The 16,954-nt window shown below is 53.3% G+C and overlaps 1 protein-coding gene across 4 annotated transcripts in view; it reads right to left on the bottom strand.

The window, feature by feature from the left end:
• Window positions 1-5,170: 5,170 nt before the first annotated feature.
• The window catches only part of ECE1 (endothelin converting enzyme 1), a 96,684-nt gene continuing 84,900 nt past the window's right edge, over window positions 5,171-16,954 (bottom strand). For 3 of the 4 annotated variants that reach the window (XM_037032875.1, XM_037032877.1, XM_037032874.1), the window contains exons 13-19: window positions 16,739-16,816; window positions 15,205-15,308; window positions 12,018-12,128; window positions 11,290-11,357; window positions 10,322-10,512; window positions 8,199-8,294; window positions 5,171-7,567 (exon numbers count right to left, since the gene is read on the bottom strand). In XM_037032875.1, coding sequence (XP_036888770.1) covers window positions 7,391-7,567; window positions 8,199-8,294; window positions 10,322-10,512; window positions 11,290-11,357; window positions 12,018-12,128; window positions 15,205-15,308; window positions 16,739-16,816 — 825 coding nt within the window. In that variant the 3' untranslated portion in view covers window positions 5,171-7,390. The remainder of the gene's footprint in view (window positions 7,568-8,198; window positions 8,295-10,321; window positions 10,513-11,289; window positions 11,358-12,017; window positions 12,129-15,204; window positions 15,309-16,738; window positions 16,817-16,954) is intronic. The other variant, XM_037032876.1, reaches the window with a different exon arrangement.

Below are 16,954 nucleotides of genomic sequence, written 5' to 3'. Positions count from 1 at the left end.
CTTTTGAATCTATTTCCTTGAGTAACTTTTAATCTTCTGATAGGATACAATAAGATTTTGTTATTTCCTCCTCTGAGATCAATTCTCATTTAATTAAATCATGCATTTTTCGGTCTTTTTTCTGTTGTTAACTTTTGTATTTCTGATATGAGGTGTTTTTCCATATCCCCAAGTGCTTATTTGAGGGTATTTGATTCCATGTGGAGTGCTGAACTTCAGCTTTATGCTTGATTTGTTGGTTGGGAGAATTTTTTTAAAAATATTTTATTTCTTTATCTTTAGAGAGGAAGAGAAGGAGAGAAGGAGAGAAATATCAATGTATGGTTGCCTCTCGTGAGTCCCCTCCTGGGGACTGGCCTACAACCCAGGCATGTGCCCTGACTGGGAATCGAACAGCGAGCGTGTGGTTTGCAGGCCCGAGCTCAATCCACTGAGCTACACCAGCCAGGGTTTGTTGGGAGAATTCTTATATCTTGAAATGCTCTGAATTGCACTTCTTTGCCAACAGGGGTTTTGAACTCACATGATCTGCCCGTTTCTGGTCCTGCTCATTCACTGACAGGACTCCCCATGCAAGTGCGCCCTCTGCTGTCCGTCCTGCTGTCCTTCAGGAGAGGTGTGGAGGGGGAGTTGGGAAGTTGGCATTTATTTCTCTTTGTTTTTTAGGATTCCTTCAAAAAGATTTAATTTTTTTTAGAGACAAAGAAAGGGAGGGAGAGAGGAAGAGAAACATTGGTTGGATGACTCTTCTATGCCCCCAACTGGGGACCTGGCCCACACCCCAGGCCTGTGCCCAGACTGGGAACTAAACCAGCAACCTTTCAGTCTGCAGGCCAGCACTCAATCCATGGAGCCACATTGCAGTTTTAAATATATTGCTCAGCCCTGGCTGGTGTAGCTCAGTGGATTGAGCATGGGCCTGCGAACCACATGATCGCGGTTCGATTCCCAGCCAGGGCACATGCCTCGGTTGCAGGCCAGTTCCCGGTTCCTGGCAGGGGATGAATGAAAGGCAACCATACATTGATATTTCTCTCTCTCTCTCTCCTTCCCTTCTCCTCTAAGATAAATAAATAAAATCTTTAAAAAAAACTATATTGCTCATATTATTAGTAAGAATATCTTCTCAAAGTTTTTCTTTTGTCTCTTTGTATATTTTCTTCTCTGGGTAGTCTGTTTAAATATTTTGCTCTTTTTCACCTGGTGGTGGTTGTTGTTTTTCAGTACATTCTGGATCACTAGCTATGAATGTTGCATTTTACTCCCCTCCCCCTAATCTGTCACTTGTCTTTTAATTTTACTTAATCTTATTTATTTTTAAGTCTCTTTAAAAATTTTTAAATTTATTTTTAGAGAAGGAAAGGGAGGAGAGGGTGAGAAATATCAATGTGTGGCGGTGTCTCATGTGCCCCAATGGGGTACCCAGCATGCAACCCAGGCATATGATGTGCCCCGACTGGGAACCGAACCAGCAACCCTCTGGTTTGCAGGCTGACACACAATCCACTGAGCCACACCAGCCCGTATCTTTTTTTTAAAGATTTTATTTATTTATCTTTTAGAGGGGAAGGGAAGGAGAGAAGAAGAGAAGTATAAATGTATGGTTGCCTCTCGTGAGTCCCCTGCTGGGAACTGGCCTGCAACCCAGGCAGGTGCCCCGACTGGGAATCAAACCTCAATCGTGTGGTTCGCAGGCCCTTGCTCAATCCACTGAGCTACGCCAGCCAGGTATCTTTTAAAAATATTATTTATTTATTTATTTTCCACCTAAGTGGCCTTTTTTCTTTTCTTTTTAAATATATTTTATTGATTATGCCATTACAGTTGTCCTATCCCCCCCTTCATTCCCCTCTACCCTGCACATCCTCTCCCACCCACATTCCCCCACCTTTAGTTTATGTCCATGTCTCAAGTTCTTTAGATTCTATATTTCCCATACTATTCTTATTCTTGTCTTCCCACTGTCTATTTTCTATCTACCGTCTATGCTACTTATTCTCTGTACCTTCTCCCCCCTTCTCCTCCTCCCACTCCCCTGTTGCTAACCTTCCATGTGATCTTCATTTCTATGCTTCCGCTCCTGATCTAGCTGTCCTCTTAGTTTGCTTGTGTTTTAGGTGTGGTTGTTAGTAACTGTGAGTTTGCTGTCCTTTCACTGTTCATATTTTTATCTTCTTTTTCTTAGATAAGTCCCTTTAATATTTCATATAATAAGGGCTTGGTGATGATGAACTCCTTGAACCTGACCTTATCTGTGAAACACTTTATCTGCCCTTCCATTCTAAATGAGAGCTTTGCTGGACAGAGCAGTCTTGGATGTTAGATCCTTGCCTTTCATGACTTGGAATACTTCTTTCCAGCCCCTTCTTGCCTTTAAGGTCTCTTTTGTGGAATCAGTTGACAGTCTGATGTCCTTTGTAGGTGACTGTCTGTAGGTAACCAAACACAACCGTTCGTTTTGCAGGCTGGCGCTTAATCCACTGAGCTACACTAGCCAGGACTCATGTTTGTTTGTTTTTAAAAGATGTTATTTCTTTTTAGAGCAGAGAAAGAAAGGAGAAAGAGAGAGAGAAACATCAGTGTGTGGGTTGCCTCTCACACACCCTCTACCTGGCCTGCAACCCAGGCATGTGCCCTGACTGGGAATCAAACCAGCAACTCCTTGGCTCTCAGGCCACCACTAAATCCACTGAGCCATATCAGCCAGGGCTCATTTGGTTTTTTTTTTAAAGACAACTCTGCTACCCAAAGTTATAAACACATTCTGTAACAAATGGTGGGGGAAAAGTAGGTTTACAGTTTTGAATAAACAAAAGTTTATCCTTGTATTATTATGTATTATCGTATCATTTTCCATACGAACTGCAAACTTACTTTAGCCCCACCCTGTATTTTATACTTTCATGGTTGGTACATACTTAGGTCCCTAGGACAGGTAGAACTACCTGTTGTGAGCAGTGTGTGTGAGGGAAGCGGGGTCTAGACTTTCTCCCCCAAGTGGACATCCTAACAGTGCTTATTAAATGGTTCTCCGTTTCTCAGCTGGTTCAAAGGGCTTCCCCGATCCTACCCAAATCCCCCCCCCCCACAGAACTGGTTCTGGCTCTCTAGTTTACTCCCGTGGTTCAGCTTCTCTGCCCGACTTCAGCACCATGCTGCATCGTTATTCACGACGGCTTTACGCCATTTTGACAGAGCCAGCTCCTTCGCTGTTCTCTTTCAAAACCGTCCCAGCCACTGCACACATTCCCCTTTCCATGTGAATCAGTTTTTCAAGTTCCATGAAAAATTATCTCGGAGTTTTGGTTGAGTGTACACTGAAATTATAGATTAATTTGGGGAAAATTGATATCTTTTGTTCTAGTGAACCTTTCCATCTACGACCGGTGCATTCATCTGACTTTACTCCGGTCTTCTTTAATGTTCTTCAGTCAAGTTTTATAGTTTTCTTGGTAAACATCTCACCTGTGGCTCAATGAGGTTATTTTTTAAAAATTTTAAAGATTTTATTTATTTTTAGAGGGGAAGGAAAGGAGAGAGGGAGAGAAATATCAATGTGTGGTTGCCTCTTGCGTGTCCCCTGCTGGGACCTGGCCTGCAACCCAGGCATGTGCCCTGACTGGGAATTGAACCATGGTTGTTTGGTTTGCAGGCCCGCGCTCAATCTACTGAACCATACCAGCCAGGGCTCAATGGGGTTACTATTGTATGAGATTCTTGAGCATTTAGAACCTTCTCTAATCCCTTCCTTCCATAGCTCCTCAACCCTTACATTGCGCCTCTGCTGAACCCTTTTTACACAATTGTTGTTACATGTCTTGTTCATTTCCCAGGGACTCTCGGGTTGCATCTTGCAAGTGTTTCCATTCCTTAACTGCTGGGTAAACTCCTAAGGGCCAGGCTAGGGTTTTCATTCCTGCTCGGGGAGTGGCATGCAGCGAGTTGGTGGGGAGGGTCTAATGCTAACGGAGGAGAGGAGGAGAAAGGGGGTGGGGTGAGGGCAGGGGTGGCCCAGGGTTCAGAGCAGGGTAGTGGAAGGAGCCTGTTCACTTGGTCACTGGGAAACCAGAATGCCAGGGAGACACACCTCTGCAGGAGAAAGACGCCTCTCCTGTATCTTCAACCTGCGTGTGTGTGCGTGTGTGTGTGTGTGTGCCTGTGTGAGAGAGCAGTCAGTCATGTCTGCCCCCTCCCTCTATTGCCGTTGCTTAGCAGCCTCCCCCGACTTCCAAGCAGCTCGCTCCCAGCTCCCAGGGTTCAGAACCCGGCTCTGCCGCTATTCCCCTGTGACCCGGTGGAAAAATTGCTGTGAGCCTTCGAGGGGATGCAGCACACAGCCTGACTCACTGTAGGCATGCAATACATGGAAGCTTTAAAAAAATTCCTATTTCCATTCATTCGTCAGCAAGAGTGTGTGAACATTCCACTCTGAAGGACAGACAGGAAATGGCTTCGCCTGTTTAAAGCACAGAAAGGAGGCGGGAGGTGCAGAGGGGGTCCTGGGGAGCTGGTGAAGGGGGCGGGGCGACATGATCTTTGAACAGGCTGCTCTTCTGTTGTGCCAGCAAGCTGGGCTCGGGGTACCGTGCCACGGCAGCCCTGGCGCTAACTCACTCTGGTGGGGAGGGAACCCTGTGTGAGCCCACCTCCCTGGGCTGGGGGTCCGAAAAGGCTCCCTGGAGGAGGTAATGCTGAGCCGGGCATTGACGGATGGACAGGAGTTTATCAAACAGACAAGTCAGGGAAGAGCATTCTAAGCAGAGGGAAGAACATATGTGAAATCCTGGAGGAGGCCCGACGAGTGTCAGAAACACTCCCTCGGATTTCTTTGAATTTCCTGCTCTGGCCGCCCTTCCCACGCATCTGAGGCCTGGACACCCACTGCTGACATCTTTGCTCCAAGATAATGGAATAGTAATTTTTACCCAGAAGCCCCTTGGGCCCTGGTGGTGACATGCATCGTTCTCACCAGCAGGGAGAGGTCACACAACCCTGTCTTTGAAGGAGGAGTGGCCAGGTGGGCCCAGGCAGAATAACCTGGCATTTGTCAGGACCCGAGGCTTCGGTTCTGGGGAGGAGGCGCAGCTGGTCTTAATGACACGGGGTGGGGGGTGCCCTCCCATAGCCCCACAGGTCACATACTACCCTGAGAAGACACTCAGTCACAAGGCCCTCAGTACAAGTACTTTATTTCAATTACAATAGTGCCACACCAGAACTACAGTAGCACAAAACACGGTAATACAAAAAATAGACTCCCCGCTCTAACCCCCACGCCCAGGTACCCACAGAGAAGCCAGCCTAATGGCTCCCTGGGCTTAAGGGGAGGGGCCTCTCTGAGCTCCCCCCCAGGTCCTCCTGCTTGTGCCCCCTGCGGCTTCCGCCACTGGCAACACACTGGGAAGCAACGAGTGCAAGCCACCTGCCCTCCGGCTGGACCCTAGGCCCTAGCACACCGGCTTCTGGCTTGGGGGTCTCAGTCCATGGCACCGCCAGACACTCAAGGGGGAGGCGGGGAGGCGGGAGGGCGGGGAGGGTGCCAGGACTGAGAAAGCCTCCTCTTTGGGGCAGAGTGCAGGTGGCGGGCTCCCGACTCTGGCTCCCTGTCTGGGCCCTGCCCTACCTCTCCTGCGAGGACCTCCCAGGCCTGCTGCTTGTTCGGACCAGGGAGCCCACGCCCAACACTGCTGCCCCTGCTCTGGGGCTGATCTGAAGGTGGGTAAGGCAGTGGCTGAGCCGTTGCTTCTCTTGGGCAAGGAGCATTGGCTTCCTGGGCAACGCAGGAGCCTGTCCGTGGGAGCGGGGCCGGCCAGGCGGCCTGGGCGGCCAAGACAGCAGACCTGTGGCGGGCACCTGCTGCCCCTGCCTCAGCCCCAGGTGGCTGCTAGCCCAGAGGGCCAGAGCGGGGCTCCAGTCAGCTCCTCCTGGGGGACCTTCTGAACTGCGGCCTCAGGGAGGGGACGGCATTCCTGGTCCTGGACACCACAGGCCAGACTGACTGGCTCAGGGGAACAGCTCCCTCACAGCCTGTCAGGGCTGAAGGCGTTTCCCAGGGAGAGGGGCCCATCCAGCTGCAGGCACTGTCTTGACTCAACCCCAGGGGCTGAGGGTGGGATGGAGCTTGGGCATGTGCGGGGGGGTCCTCGGACCCCTGGCCTCAGTGCCTCTGGCCTGCAGGCCGGAGCTCCTGCGCTGTGAGAGAGGCAGCTCTGTGGGCACTGGGAGCAGGGGTATGGCCTGAGGTTCCAGTTGGGACACTTCGGGGCTTCACTGAGGAGGCCAAGGGCCCCTGGGGGTGAGGGGCTGCCTCCTTGGGATGGTGCGCAGCCTTGGATAAGGCACTAGAGAGCAGAGGGGGGATGGCTGCGGTCGGGAGCCAGGCCCAGGCTGGGGTGGGGGTGCTGCAGAGAAGGAACAGGCCCCCCAGGACAGGTGTGGGGCGGCCAGAGGAGGGGGGACAAAAAGGGTACAGGCAAGTACATCTGATGGGGAGGTTTCAGCCTCACAGGGCTCTGTGGTCCAGATCTGGGAGGGCGGGGGCACCCCAGACTGGGGGTGGGGGCCCTGACCTGGCCTCAGGCTGCTACAGCCATCTGTCCCCTTCCATGACTTTGGGGATCAGCTCTTCCTTGCTGGGGCTCCCAGTGCCGGACTCTGGGGACAGAGGCGGGGATGCCGAGAGGGGTGGTGCCCATGAGCTGATCTCCCCTCCCACCGGGTGATGGAGACCGACACGGTGTACAGTCCAAGGGCTGAGGCGGCTCTCTATCTGGGAACCCGGTCAATGTCCCGGGCATCGTTGCCTCAGCTCAGCCTTTCAGTGAGTGAGGAAGAGAGGGGGTAACTCAGTGGGGCTTCCCTTGTCCACAGGTTATTTAGAAAAACAGAACACAATAAATATACCAATCCTTTCCTTTTAAAAAAAAAGTGTTTTAAATGCATTATTTCCCTGAAGATTTCCAGTGTATTCCACCATGTTTAAAAAATAGTTCCCCCAAAAATATATATATTTAAAGTATTCGACACAGTGGTTATTTGTGGTGTATCTGGCACTGGATGTGGGCGTGGGGCTTGTCCACGACCCTTGTCAGCGTGGGGCCCAGGCCTGGTGAACCACCAGCCTGACGCCCAAATGCCCTTTAGAGTCGATGCGCACATGCCTGGGATGACAGGGTTTCCACAGGGGTCGAGTCTCGGGTTATGCAGAGAACCCACGCGACAGGCTCTGTTCCTGGCTGAAGACCCTCCAGTGCGGGTAGGGGCCCTGGGTGGCCTAGGGGGCTGGGTGGAAGCCGGGCACTGGATGGAGGGGGCAGCCTTGTTGACTCCAGCCTGGGGCTCATCCTCAGCCCCTCCCCCTCCGCCATCTCGGCGCTCGGTGCCTCGCCCCTCACCAGACTTCACACTTGTGACGTGGGTTCATGGGTGAGCCAGGCGGGCAGTGGAAGTGTTCCGAGAACTCCTTCGAGTTGGAGACAGAGCCGATGACCCGGAAGCGGGAGGGGCTGTGGGGGTCCGTGATGAGGCCTTCGTGGGTGCTCTCGGGCGTGCGGACGGAGCACCAGACCTTTGTGAAGGCGACAAGGGAGAGGCCAGGTCACCAGGGGGTTGTGAGAGGGCCAGACTGGCCCTGTGCCCAACAGCAGAAGAATGAGCCCCCCCACCTGGTTCTAGGACCCCCAGGAGTCAGGAGGGCCTGCCATGTAGGTCAGAAAGAAACAGCAGAACGGTGTGTACCCACTATCCTCTACTATAGCTGCCTGCAACTGTGTTCCCGTGGCCAGGGTGGCGTCTGCCTGTCCCGGGCACCTGTGCTAGATCATCTCAGCGAAGGAGGCGGCCCCCAAACCACACTGACAACCTCAGACCGAGTCCACATCACTCACTCCCGGGCAGAACAACTGGCTTGGCGGCTCTAAGCACCAACAGAAGGCTATACGCTGAATGCCAACTCAAGGGACGGCCTGGGGCACGCTGAGTTTAAGAAAGTTCTAGAATCCCAGAAGCCTCAGTGATCATTTGTCCTCTCATCTGCTCGATGCAGGACCCTTTTAATAGTGTCCTTGGGTAGCTGTCCTGGGACGGCCCAATGAGCTGGCAGGGTCTCAGTTGAGGGGACCTTGCCTTTTGATTTCAGAGCTCCTGGATCAGCAAGATGGCAGAGTGCGCCCAAGTCTGGCTGCTTCTAGTGAACTCACCTGTGCAAAGCCCAGGAAGAAGAGCTGGTTATTGGTGAGACCCAGGGTGGGCAACGTCTGCTCGGCCCCGTTCTTCTTCACCCAGTTCTGGTAGGCCTGGGAGGGGAGAGAACAGCGCTCAGGGCTCCCGGGACAGGAGAGCAGGCAGGGTGGTAGAGGAGAGGCTGACGTGGGAGATCACGGGGTGCTCTGCCCTGCACAGCCGGTTTCCGGGGTCTGGGTGTCAGCTCTGACGGCCCAGCTCAGCCGGGAGGAGCCACCTTCTCTACCTGCACTCCTTCCCAAGGCCAGCGTGTTCAACCCTAGGGCTTTACGTACCACCAATGTGCTGAGGGCTCTCGAATGCACACTTTGTATATTCGGCTGCCGCAACTGGATCTCCAGCACGCATTGCCGACTTATCGCAGCACAGAAAGGTTTTACACACACACACACACACACACACACACACACACACACCCCCTCCATCACGGTACGTGGCACCTAGGTACTGAGGCCCAAACCCCAGAACCCCTCTGATTCTTCTCTTTCAATCAAAGCAAACGCCCCAAATCTGACCACTTCTCACACTTCCCACTGCTCCATCCCACCTCCTGCCCGCACAACCTCAAAAAGACAGCTTTCTTACTAGTCTCCTTGACTCACAAGACTCACACAGGCCCAACTCCAACCCCCTCCCGAAACAGCAACTTAAGCCATCCTCACAAAGCAGGGTGGGCCGGCTTCCTCTGTGAGGGTCAGAGAGTAAATATTTTCAGCTCTGGAGCGTAACCAGTCCTCGTTGCCACCACTCAATCCTGCCCCTGTAGTGTGAGGGCAGCCACAGACAGCGTGGAAACGGATGGGCCTGGCCACGTTCCTCCAGTTTTTATTTGCAAAAACCGGCTGAGCGTTGTATTTGGCCGGCAGGCTGCAGGCTTGCGGACCGGTTCTAGAGGACAAACTGGACCGCGCCGTTCCTCTGCTTAAAAACCCTGTGGCAACCCTCACTGTACCCAGAAGGAAACCCCTCCCCCAACCTCACCCCCCACGCCAGCTGGCCATGCGCTCCCTCCACTCCACCCATCCTTCTTCCTGTCCTTGAACTAGCCGGGCTGTGTGTCCATCTCCCGGCCCCTCTATTTACTCTAATCTCCCAGCCTGCGCTCCTTCTTCCTCATCATCTAGGTCTCAATTCAAATGTCAGCCCCTCACTGCAGGAGGCCCCCCCCACCCTCCCCCACAGTCCTTCACTACGGTACCCGACCTGCAATGATCTCATTTGTTTCCCTACGTATGGCCTTTCTGCCCCCTCCCTGCCCCTCTAACATCATGCCTTTATGACAGCGGGGCCCCTGTCTGACTTGCTACAGAAACCCCCACGTCCACACAGCGCTCGGTAGGTGGAAGATCTGCGGTACGTGCTCACCGACTAGTGAACGTCACACAAATACTGGATGTTTCTGGCTCAGTGTCCGTGGCTTTGGCTGCAGGCTGGCTGGGAAAGGCTGGGGCTGAGCCTGGAGCCAGGCATGTGGATAGAGGCCTAAACAGGCGGCGCCTTTCCGTGTCCCTGCGCTCACTGTCACGGCGAGGAGGAAGCGGTGCTGCTCTCTGACGGACACCTAGTCCTTCTCTCCTGTGGCCCCTGGTGTCCCTCGCACCCAATTCTGCTACCATTTATTTCGGAGTGCCACTCTGGATCAGGCCCTGTGGCCCAGCTGTCACACGTCACACCCCAGTGATGCAGGGATTAAGGACTCGGCCAAGCACATGGAGGCTCACGAAGGGCTGGGTGACTGACTCCAGAACCAGGACTCCTGCTGGAACTGGCTCCGTGACCAGTATCCTTGCCCTCCCCTCTGGGCCCGAGGCTGCACAGGGAAAAACAGGCAGGACTTCCGGCAGGTCCAGCCCAAGCCCTGTCCTGTGTCTCTCTGTCCGGCTGCCCTCAGGAGCAGAAAGCCCTCTGTGTGGCAAGCTCTGTGCTGGGGGCTTTCACAGACACCCTCTCAACTGGTCCTCACTACACCCGTTTCACAGATGAGCAAACTGAAGCTCACAGAGCGGCTGCATCTTGCCCCAGCTTGTCTGTAATGAACCAGACCTGGGCCCGGACTGTGCGTGGGGAGCAGCCCTCTTACCCGATAGGCCGCCTTGAGGCCGCCGTTATCAGCGATGTTCTCCCCGAGGGTGTGCCGGCCGTTCACGGGCTCCCCGTTCACGCTGTAGTTGCCGTACTGCTCCACCATGCACTCCGTCTGCCGCTTGAAGGCCTCCACAGATGAGTTCTTCCACCAGGGCCGCAGGTTCCCATCCTTGTCATACTCCCGTCCTGCAGGGTCACAGGGAGGCATAAGGTCAAGGGGAAGTGGAGGCAGGCTGGGACCTGCTGCTGCCGACTGGACCCCTCCTCCCAGTGAGAGACGGATGCATCCATCTGCACCCACCCACCACCCAGTGCTCGGAGCGATACAGAGCCGAATGCATCAGCCAATCTGGGTGGCGGTGGAGGGGATGGGGGAATGTGATCCAGGCAAAGGACCAGCACATCCAAAGTTTCAGTGGACTCACTGTCAAGGCTGCTAAGAGCCTCTGCTCTTGAGCCTGAGAGGGGCAAGTGGAGCTGGTGGCAGCGGGGCCACAGCCTCCGAAGTCCTGCCTCCCCCTCCTCAGTGCAGAGACCCCCAAGGCAACGGGGAGGACACTGAGTCTCAGCTGGGGAGGAGGGGGATGGCCTCAACTCCTGGGCTGTGGTCAGAGTAGGGTCTCTGGAGTAGCGGACAGGCATCACTCCCACTTACCACCCACCCGAGGGCTGGACACCTTCCAGGAACAGGGTGCCCACTGTGCCTCGGACACAGCCCTCACCATCACCACACGAGGCTGGGATCACTGCACCCCTTTTACAGAGAGGAAGCAAGAGGCTTGGAGGGATGATGGGACATGTGGAAGTTCACACAGTCGGGAGGAGGCAGAGCCTGGATCTGAACCCAGATCCTTCTGTCTCAGGGCTAAGACTCTTATAGAGTGAGGGACACACAAGCAGAATCAGTGGGACCAGGGAGCTAGCTGGTGGGCCTCATCTGAAGAGATCCCAGGGGACCCATACCTTGGTCATCAAAAGCGTGAGTGAGCTCGTGCCCCACGACGACACCGATGCCACCGAAATTTAAGGCCCTGGAGGGGAGGACACGAAGGTGAGTGAGGCCACGAGGGGAGGGAGCACTGCTTCCCAGGCCTGGAGACACGGCAGAGCGCCACAGTGCTTGGCGTGGACACGGCCACAGCCTGAGCCTGAAGCCCATTGGAAACCCGGAGATCGGCTGCGGTCAGCCCATGCCCGCTGGTCACCAAGCACTGTGCCCGATGCTCCGCAGATGGACTGTCCCTATGGTCACCTCAAAAGAGTTCAGCACAAGTAAGCAACTCTACGAATATGCAAACCAAGGCTTGGAATAGTGCATTCAAGGGCCACCGGGTCAGTAAAGCCAGGCCTGTGTGGATTTCCCTTCTGAGACTGCATCCTCACCCTTCCCAAATCCCCAGCTGTGACTGTTCTAAAACACGGTCAGAGGCGTGTTTCCCTTATTGGGCTCCTCTGTGACGTTCCCCCAAGGCCCCACTGTGCAGGGGCTTCCAGAACCAGGAGACCCTGGGGGGAAGCAGAGGGAGGGAGGATGTTCTCCCTCTGCAACTTCTCTGAATGTCCCAAGCTCCTGGGTCAGTGAGGCAAAGGGCGCTCAGTGAGACCTCGGTCAGCTGTGGGCCCTGGGGCCGGGCCGGGGGTCTGCTGAGGGAGGGGAAGGAGATGGGGCGGGAGTACCAGCAGCATCTTACTTGGGGGAAGCGCGGGTGTAGAACGGGGCCTGCAGGATTCCTGCCGGAAACACAATCTCATTCTTGGTGGGCGAGTAGTACGCATTCACCATGGGAGGGGTCATGCTCCACCTGCAAGCAATACGCTGTGAGAAGGCAGGACAGCCCGGGGCGGGGGCAGTGGGGACAGCCCACTTGGAAGGTGTCGAGAACCTTGAAAATTCCATCAGTCCAGGCTGATGAGCACACGCAAGCACAGGGACAACCACGGCAACACTGTTTCTGGGAGGGGACCCCAGGAAACACCTGAATTGCCCATAAAGAAGGGCTCAGTTACCGTATTCTGCTGTGTATAATGTGCACACACATGATTGGACCAAACTTTCAGAAAAAAAAATCGTTTGTTTTAATTTTTTAGTTCAATTTATTTATTTACTTACTTGGTTTTTTTTGTATAATAAAGAAATTTTAGCATGTATTTTTGAACATATGGATATCATTATTGCTTTCTAGAGTTGCACTTTTAATGTATAGGTAAGTAAAAGAATTAAAAACATTTCTATAGACATGGAATTAGTACAACCCATGTATAATGCGCATCCTTATTTTTCCCTCAAAAATTTGGGCAAAAAGTGCACATTATACACAGCAAAATGCGGTAACTCTGACGTCACACTGCACAATGGCACACCAAGGCTCTCACAAAGAGCAGGAGGGATGGTCGTGCAGTGAAAGTCATCACTGTCTCAGCTCCAAATGCGGTGGGCGGATCCCCAGGAGGGGCAGGGCCTGTGACATCAGTCTGTTTTCATGATGACGTTACGGTGTTGTCCTTTCCCCTGCGTGGCATTTACACAGCCAGCATAAAAGCAGCGGTGGGCAGAACTGCTGTGGCCTGAGCGGAGTCACGGTGCCCGCTGTCCTGGTGGCCACTGTGCTCTCCACTAGCAGGAAAAAGTCCCTTCCACTGAAGAACACCCTAATGATGCCGCATAACTGCGAACTGCATCAGAGCTGGACCCTGGGGCCTCCGGGAGGCCTTCCACGCTGTGTGACCAGACGGGGGCGCCTGCACCAGCACACCGGGGTTTTCCAGGGAACACCGTCTGTACCTGGGGGTGACTGGCAAACTTCGACCTTTCAGACACGTGTATTTGGCAGATGTTTTTCTTGAAAATGAATAAAACGAGCTTTTCACCTCAAGGAAAAACAATTGACACCATTTGTCACCAATGACAAAAGCTCAAGGTTTCAAAAAAATTAGATGTCTCCAGCAAACATCAAAAATCCTAAAAGACCTGTCAGTCACCACAGACGTCAGCGTCCTGATATCTAAAGCCCTTCCTCGGGAGGTCGGTGGTGGTATCGAGAGACGTGGATTTGGGGGACACTGTATGATGGAAGCAGCACGGTTTGGAAGACACATTAAACCCAGGGAGCCCCTGTTTTTCAAAGGACCATCGTGTGACGTCAAAACTCTGCATGAGCACACAGCATGAAAAGTTCTCAGACATAGTCTCTGATTCCACAGTGCAGTTAGCCTCTGAGAAATCACCACTTGTTGAACTTGGGCTTGATGTCAATAAAAAACGTGCCCTGGTATCAGAGAAGACCATTAAAATACCTTCTGCCTTCCGACCACACATCTGTGTGAAACTAGGTTCTCTATATACTTCTAAACAAAATACTGCAACAGGCTGACTGTAACTCGGGGTCACATTGTAGGAACAGGCCGTGTGCGACAAAGAAGCAGTTATGGGAACCCAGCTTTCCAGCCATGAAAGGAATTTGCAGTACGTAAAACAATGCTTCTCTTTTCCTCATTCAACATAAAACAGTTCTTTCTCATAAAATGTGCATGTAAATTGATATAACCTTCATAAGAAAGCTCCTTGGGTCCAATAATTTTTAAAGAGTGTAGAAGGGCCCATTGTGGTAATACAGTATTGAAACACTCGGCCCCTCGAGGATTCTTCCTGGGTGGAGGAGAAGGGCCAGTGAGGAGTGGAGCGACACGGGAAGGACGTTCCCTCTCAGAGAATGGGGTGAGCCCCACAGAGATGAATGAAGGGGTGCCTGAACCCATGAAAGGATACTGAGAACTTGAAAACATCCTATTTACACAAAAATAATCACAAATACATTGATGGGTCGAAGATAACATTGAAATTTCAATGTTACATTTGAAACAAGTTAAACCTAATTAAAAACCAGATAAGTTCAGTACCTTGTGGCAGTCGCCGTGGCACAGTCTGGGGATAACAGACCACCTCCTTGTGCATTTTAGGGTACTTGGCCGCAGAAGGGAAACTTAAGAGGACAGAGATGTTCAAACCCCTGTTGTCCACAAGGGGGCACCAGAGGCAAGGAGAAGTTGCTTTCCTCTTTGGGTAAGATTTATTCTGCAGAAGGTTTCAGGCAGGGAGGGAGCTTAGTCTGAGAACTACTAGTACTGGGCTGACTATATCTGAGTTTTCTGAGAAGACTATTAAAAAACAACAATAGCCCTGGCTGGTGTAGCTCAGTGGATTGAGCGCGGGCCTGCAAACCGCACGATTGCGGTTCAATTCCCAGTCAGGTCACATTCCTGGGTTACGGGCTGGTTCCCTGCAGGCCAACTCCCAGCAGGGGACACACCAGAGGCAACCATACATTGATATTTCTCTCCCTCTCTCCTTCCCTTCCCCTCTAAAAGATAAATAAATAAAATATTAAAAAAAACAACAACAACAACAACAGATACCAGGTCTCACTCTAGATTATTCTGATTTAAGCCAGAAGGCTGCATCTTTGAAAAAACTCCCTGAGACTCCGGATGTGCAGTGAGATTTGGGAACACAGCTGGGGCAGGGGTGGGGGCGGGGCGGAGAGGGTGGGGGATGCTGCCCAGAATCCTCCCCAGGCCTTTGGGGAGAACTGCTCTGAGAACCCACTGCTCCTGCTGGTGAGGAATCAGAGGACCCGGCGGAGCCAAGGGCCTCTGTGCGACCCTCCCCAGCACAGACTCAGCGGTACCGGCCCTGGCCCCCGTGACACTTTCTTGGCCCTTGGCCTCTTCACCTAAAAAGTGGGATGACAACAGTAGCCCCCCTCAGAAGGCCCTTAGGACAGTTATATCTGGCGCACGGTGCACACACCACAGGGGTGCGCGCAGCCCAGAGCCGTCCCGTGCCCAAAGCCAGCACCTGCCCAGGAGGCCCGGACTCACTGGTCTCTGTTGGGAGCTTTCCTGAGCTGGTCGGCCGTGACCCTCCAGGAGAAGTTGAAAAAGCGCATGGCGTTCTCGAAGTAGAGGTCCGGGACTGCCGTGTACTGAACAAGAGAACACAGTCACAGGGGCAGCGCTCACCCTGGTGGGGAGGCACCTCGATCTGGAAGGCAAACCCCTTCTTCTGAAGCTGAGGAAAGTGAGGGCCCTGGAGGTCACGGGGATGGTCCGCAGGTCAGAGGTGGGCCCGGGGGGCTGGGGGCTGCAGGCTTGGGCTCTTCCCTCGGCCCTCCCCTGCTGGGGCCTGGGGCTCTCTCCCCATCAAGGGCACAGAGGGCTTCCCCCAGGGCCCCTGACACCCAGCAGTGTCCCAGGCCCTGCAGCAGCGCACGGGCCTCTGGTGGGAAGGCTCTGCAACGCTGGTAACAGACCTTGCTGCCGTCATGGACGTGTTCCATGTCCGTGCCTTCAGAATGGCAGGTACTGGCCACACATGGGTACTGAGCATCTCAAATGTGGCCGGCGTGACTTTTAATTTAGTTTTAATTAACTAGTCATTTTTGGCTAGTAGCTACCGTACTGGACAGCACAGATCTCATAAATCAAGCTAGCCTATCTCTGACACGTCAGGGGACAGGCGTTACTATGCATCTTCCTCACCCCTCAGCCCAGCCTTCCAGCTCTTTTCAGGTGAGAGGTTCTCCCACGGGGCCCCTGCAGAGCTTCTCGCCTTCACGACACGCAGGACACTGGTCCTGCGGGCTGTTTCCAGAAACCCCTGGTCTGCTGCTGTGATGCCCTGGAGCATCTTAAATTATCCCCAAGGAAAAAGGCTTCAGAACGAGCCTCACCTTCTCAATAGGGATTTTAATATCCTTAGGATTTAAATATAACTGCGATGAGAGGTTATTATAATTGCAAAACTGCCTGAATTAATGAATTTCAATCACAAAAAGACACAAAAATTTACCTCTGGGGACAGAAGCACAATCCGTTTAAAGGAGGGATTTGCCAAAAGCTCTAACTACCAGGGAGGTACATCGACGACTCTTGTTGCCTAAGTGAAGTTTCCACACGCATCTGAGATTTACGCTTCCTTTTTCCTGTCAGCTTTAAAGGGCCAACGCTGGGCTCTGGGCTTCTCTGAGAAAGTGGGGAGGACCCTGGGATAGGCAGTAACTCGGGCTGGAGGGAGGTATGGGGGGGCTCCACGCTCTCCTTCATCCACTGATGTTTTAGGGGTGCAGTGCTCTCTACACCTTCTAGAGTCTGCTTCCCCCCACTGTTTCCCACCCATTAAATGTAGCTGACCACTTCCGGGGACACGTGGGGTCATTCTGGGACTGACTGCTGGTGGCCGCAGGGAGGTGCGGCCTCTGGCTGGCCAGGAGACGAGGGGCAGAGGACAGCCTCCTCATGCCTGCTCCGTCCCCAGTGCCCACACCACACCCTCTCAAGATGTTCTGACAATCAGGGTGCCTACAGTGTCCCATTGGTACTGGGAACGCAAGGGGGCAGGGTGGGCAACACTCACGTCGTTGAACACTTTGTCCAGCTCCTTGGGGTCCATGATGAAGTTGGGGTAGCCTATCATGTTGTAGATTGCGTCTGCCTGGATGGGGAGACAGAGGACAGTGAGGGCCCAGCAATGGTCTGTGGGCACTGGGCTCAGGGTCTGGGCCAAGCTCCTCCCACCCCAAGGAGGAGCTTATGTATTTCTGGAAAGATCCTCTCTTGCTTAAATTCTACT

Source organism: Sturnira hondurensis, unplaced genomic scaffold (genome assembly GCF_014824575.4).
Source record: "Sturnira hondurensis isolate 20B ecotype Veracruz unplaced genomic scaffold, ASM1482457v3 Scaffold0021555, whole genome shotgun sequence".
Classification (NCBI taxonomy): domain Eukaryota; kingdom Metazoa; phylum Chordata; class Mammalia; order Chiroptera; family Phyllostomidae; genus Sturnira; species Sturnira hondurensis.
Note: the sequence above shows the minus strand (reverse complement) of the source record. Positions and strands in the feature narration are given on the sequence as shown.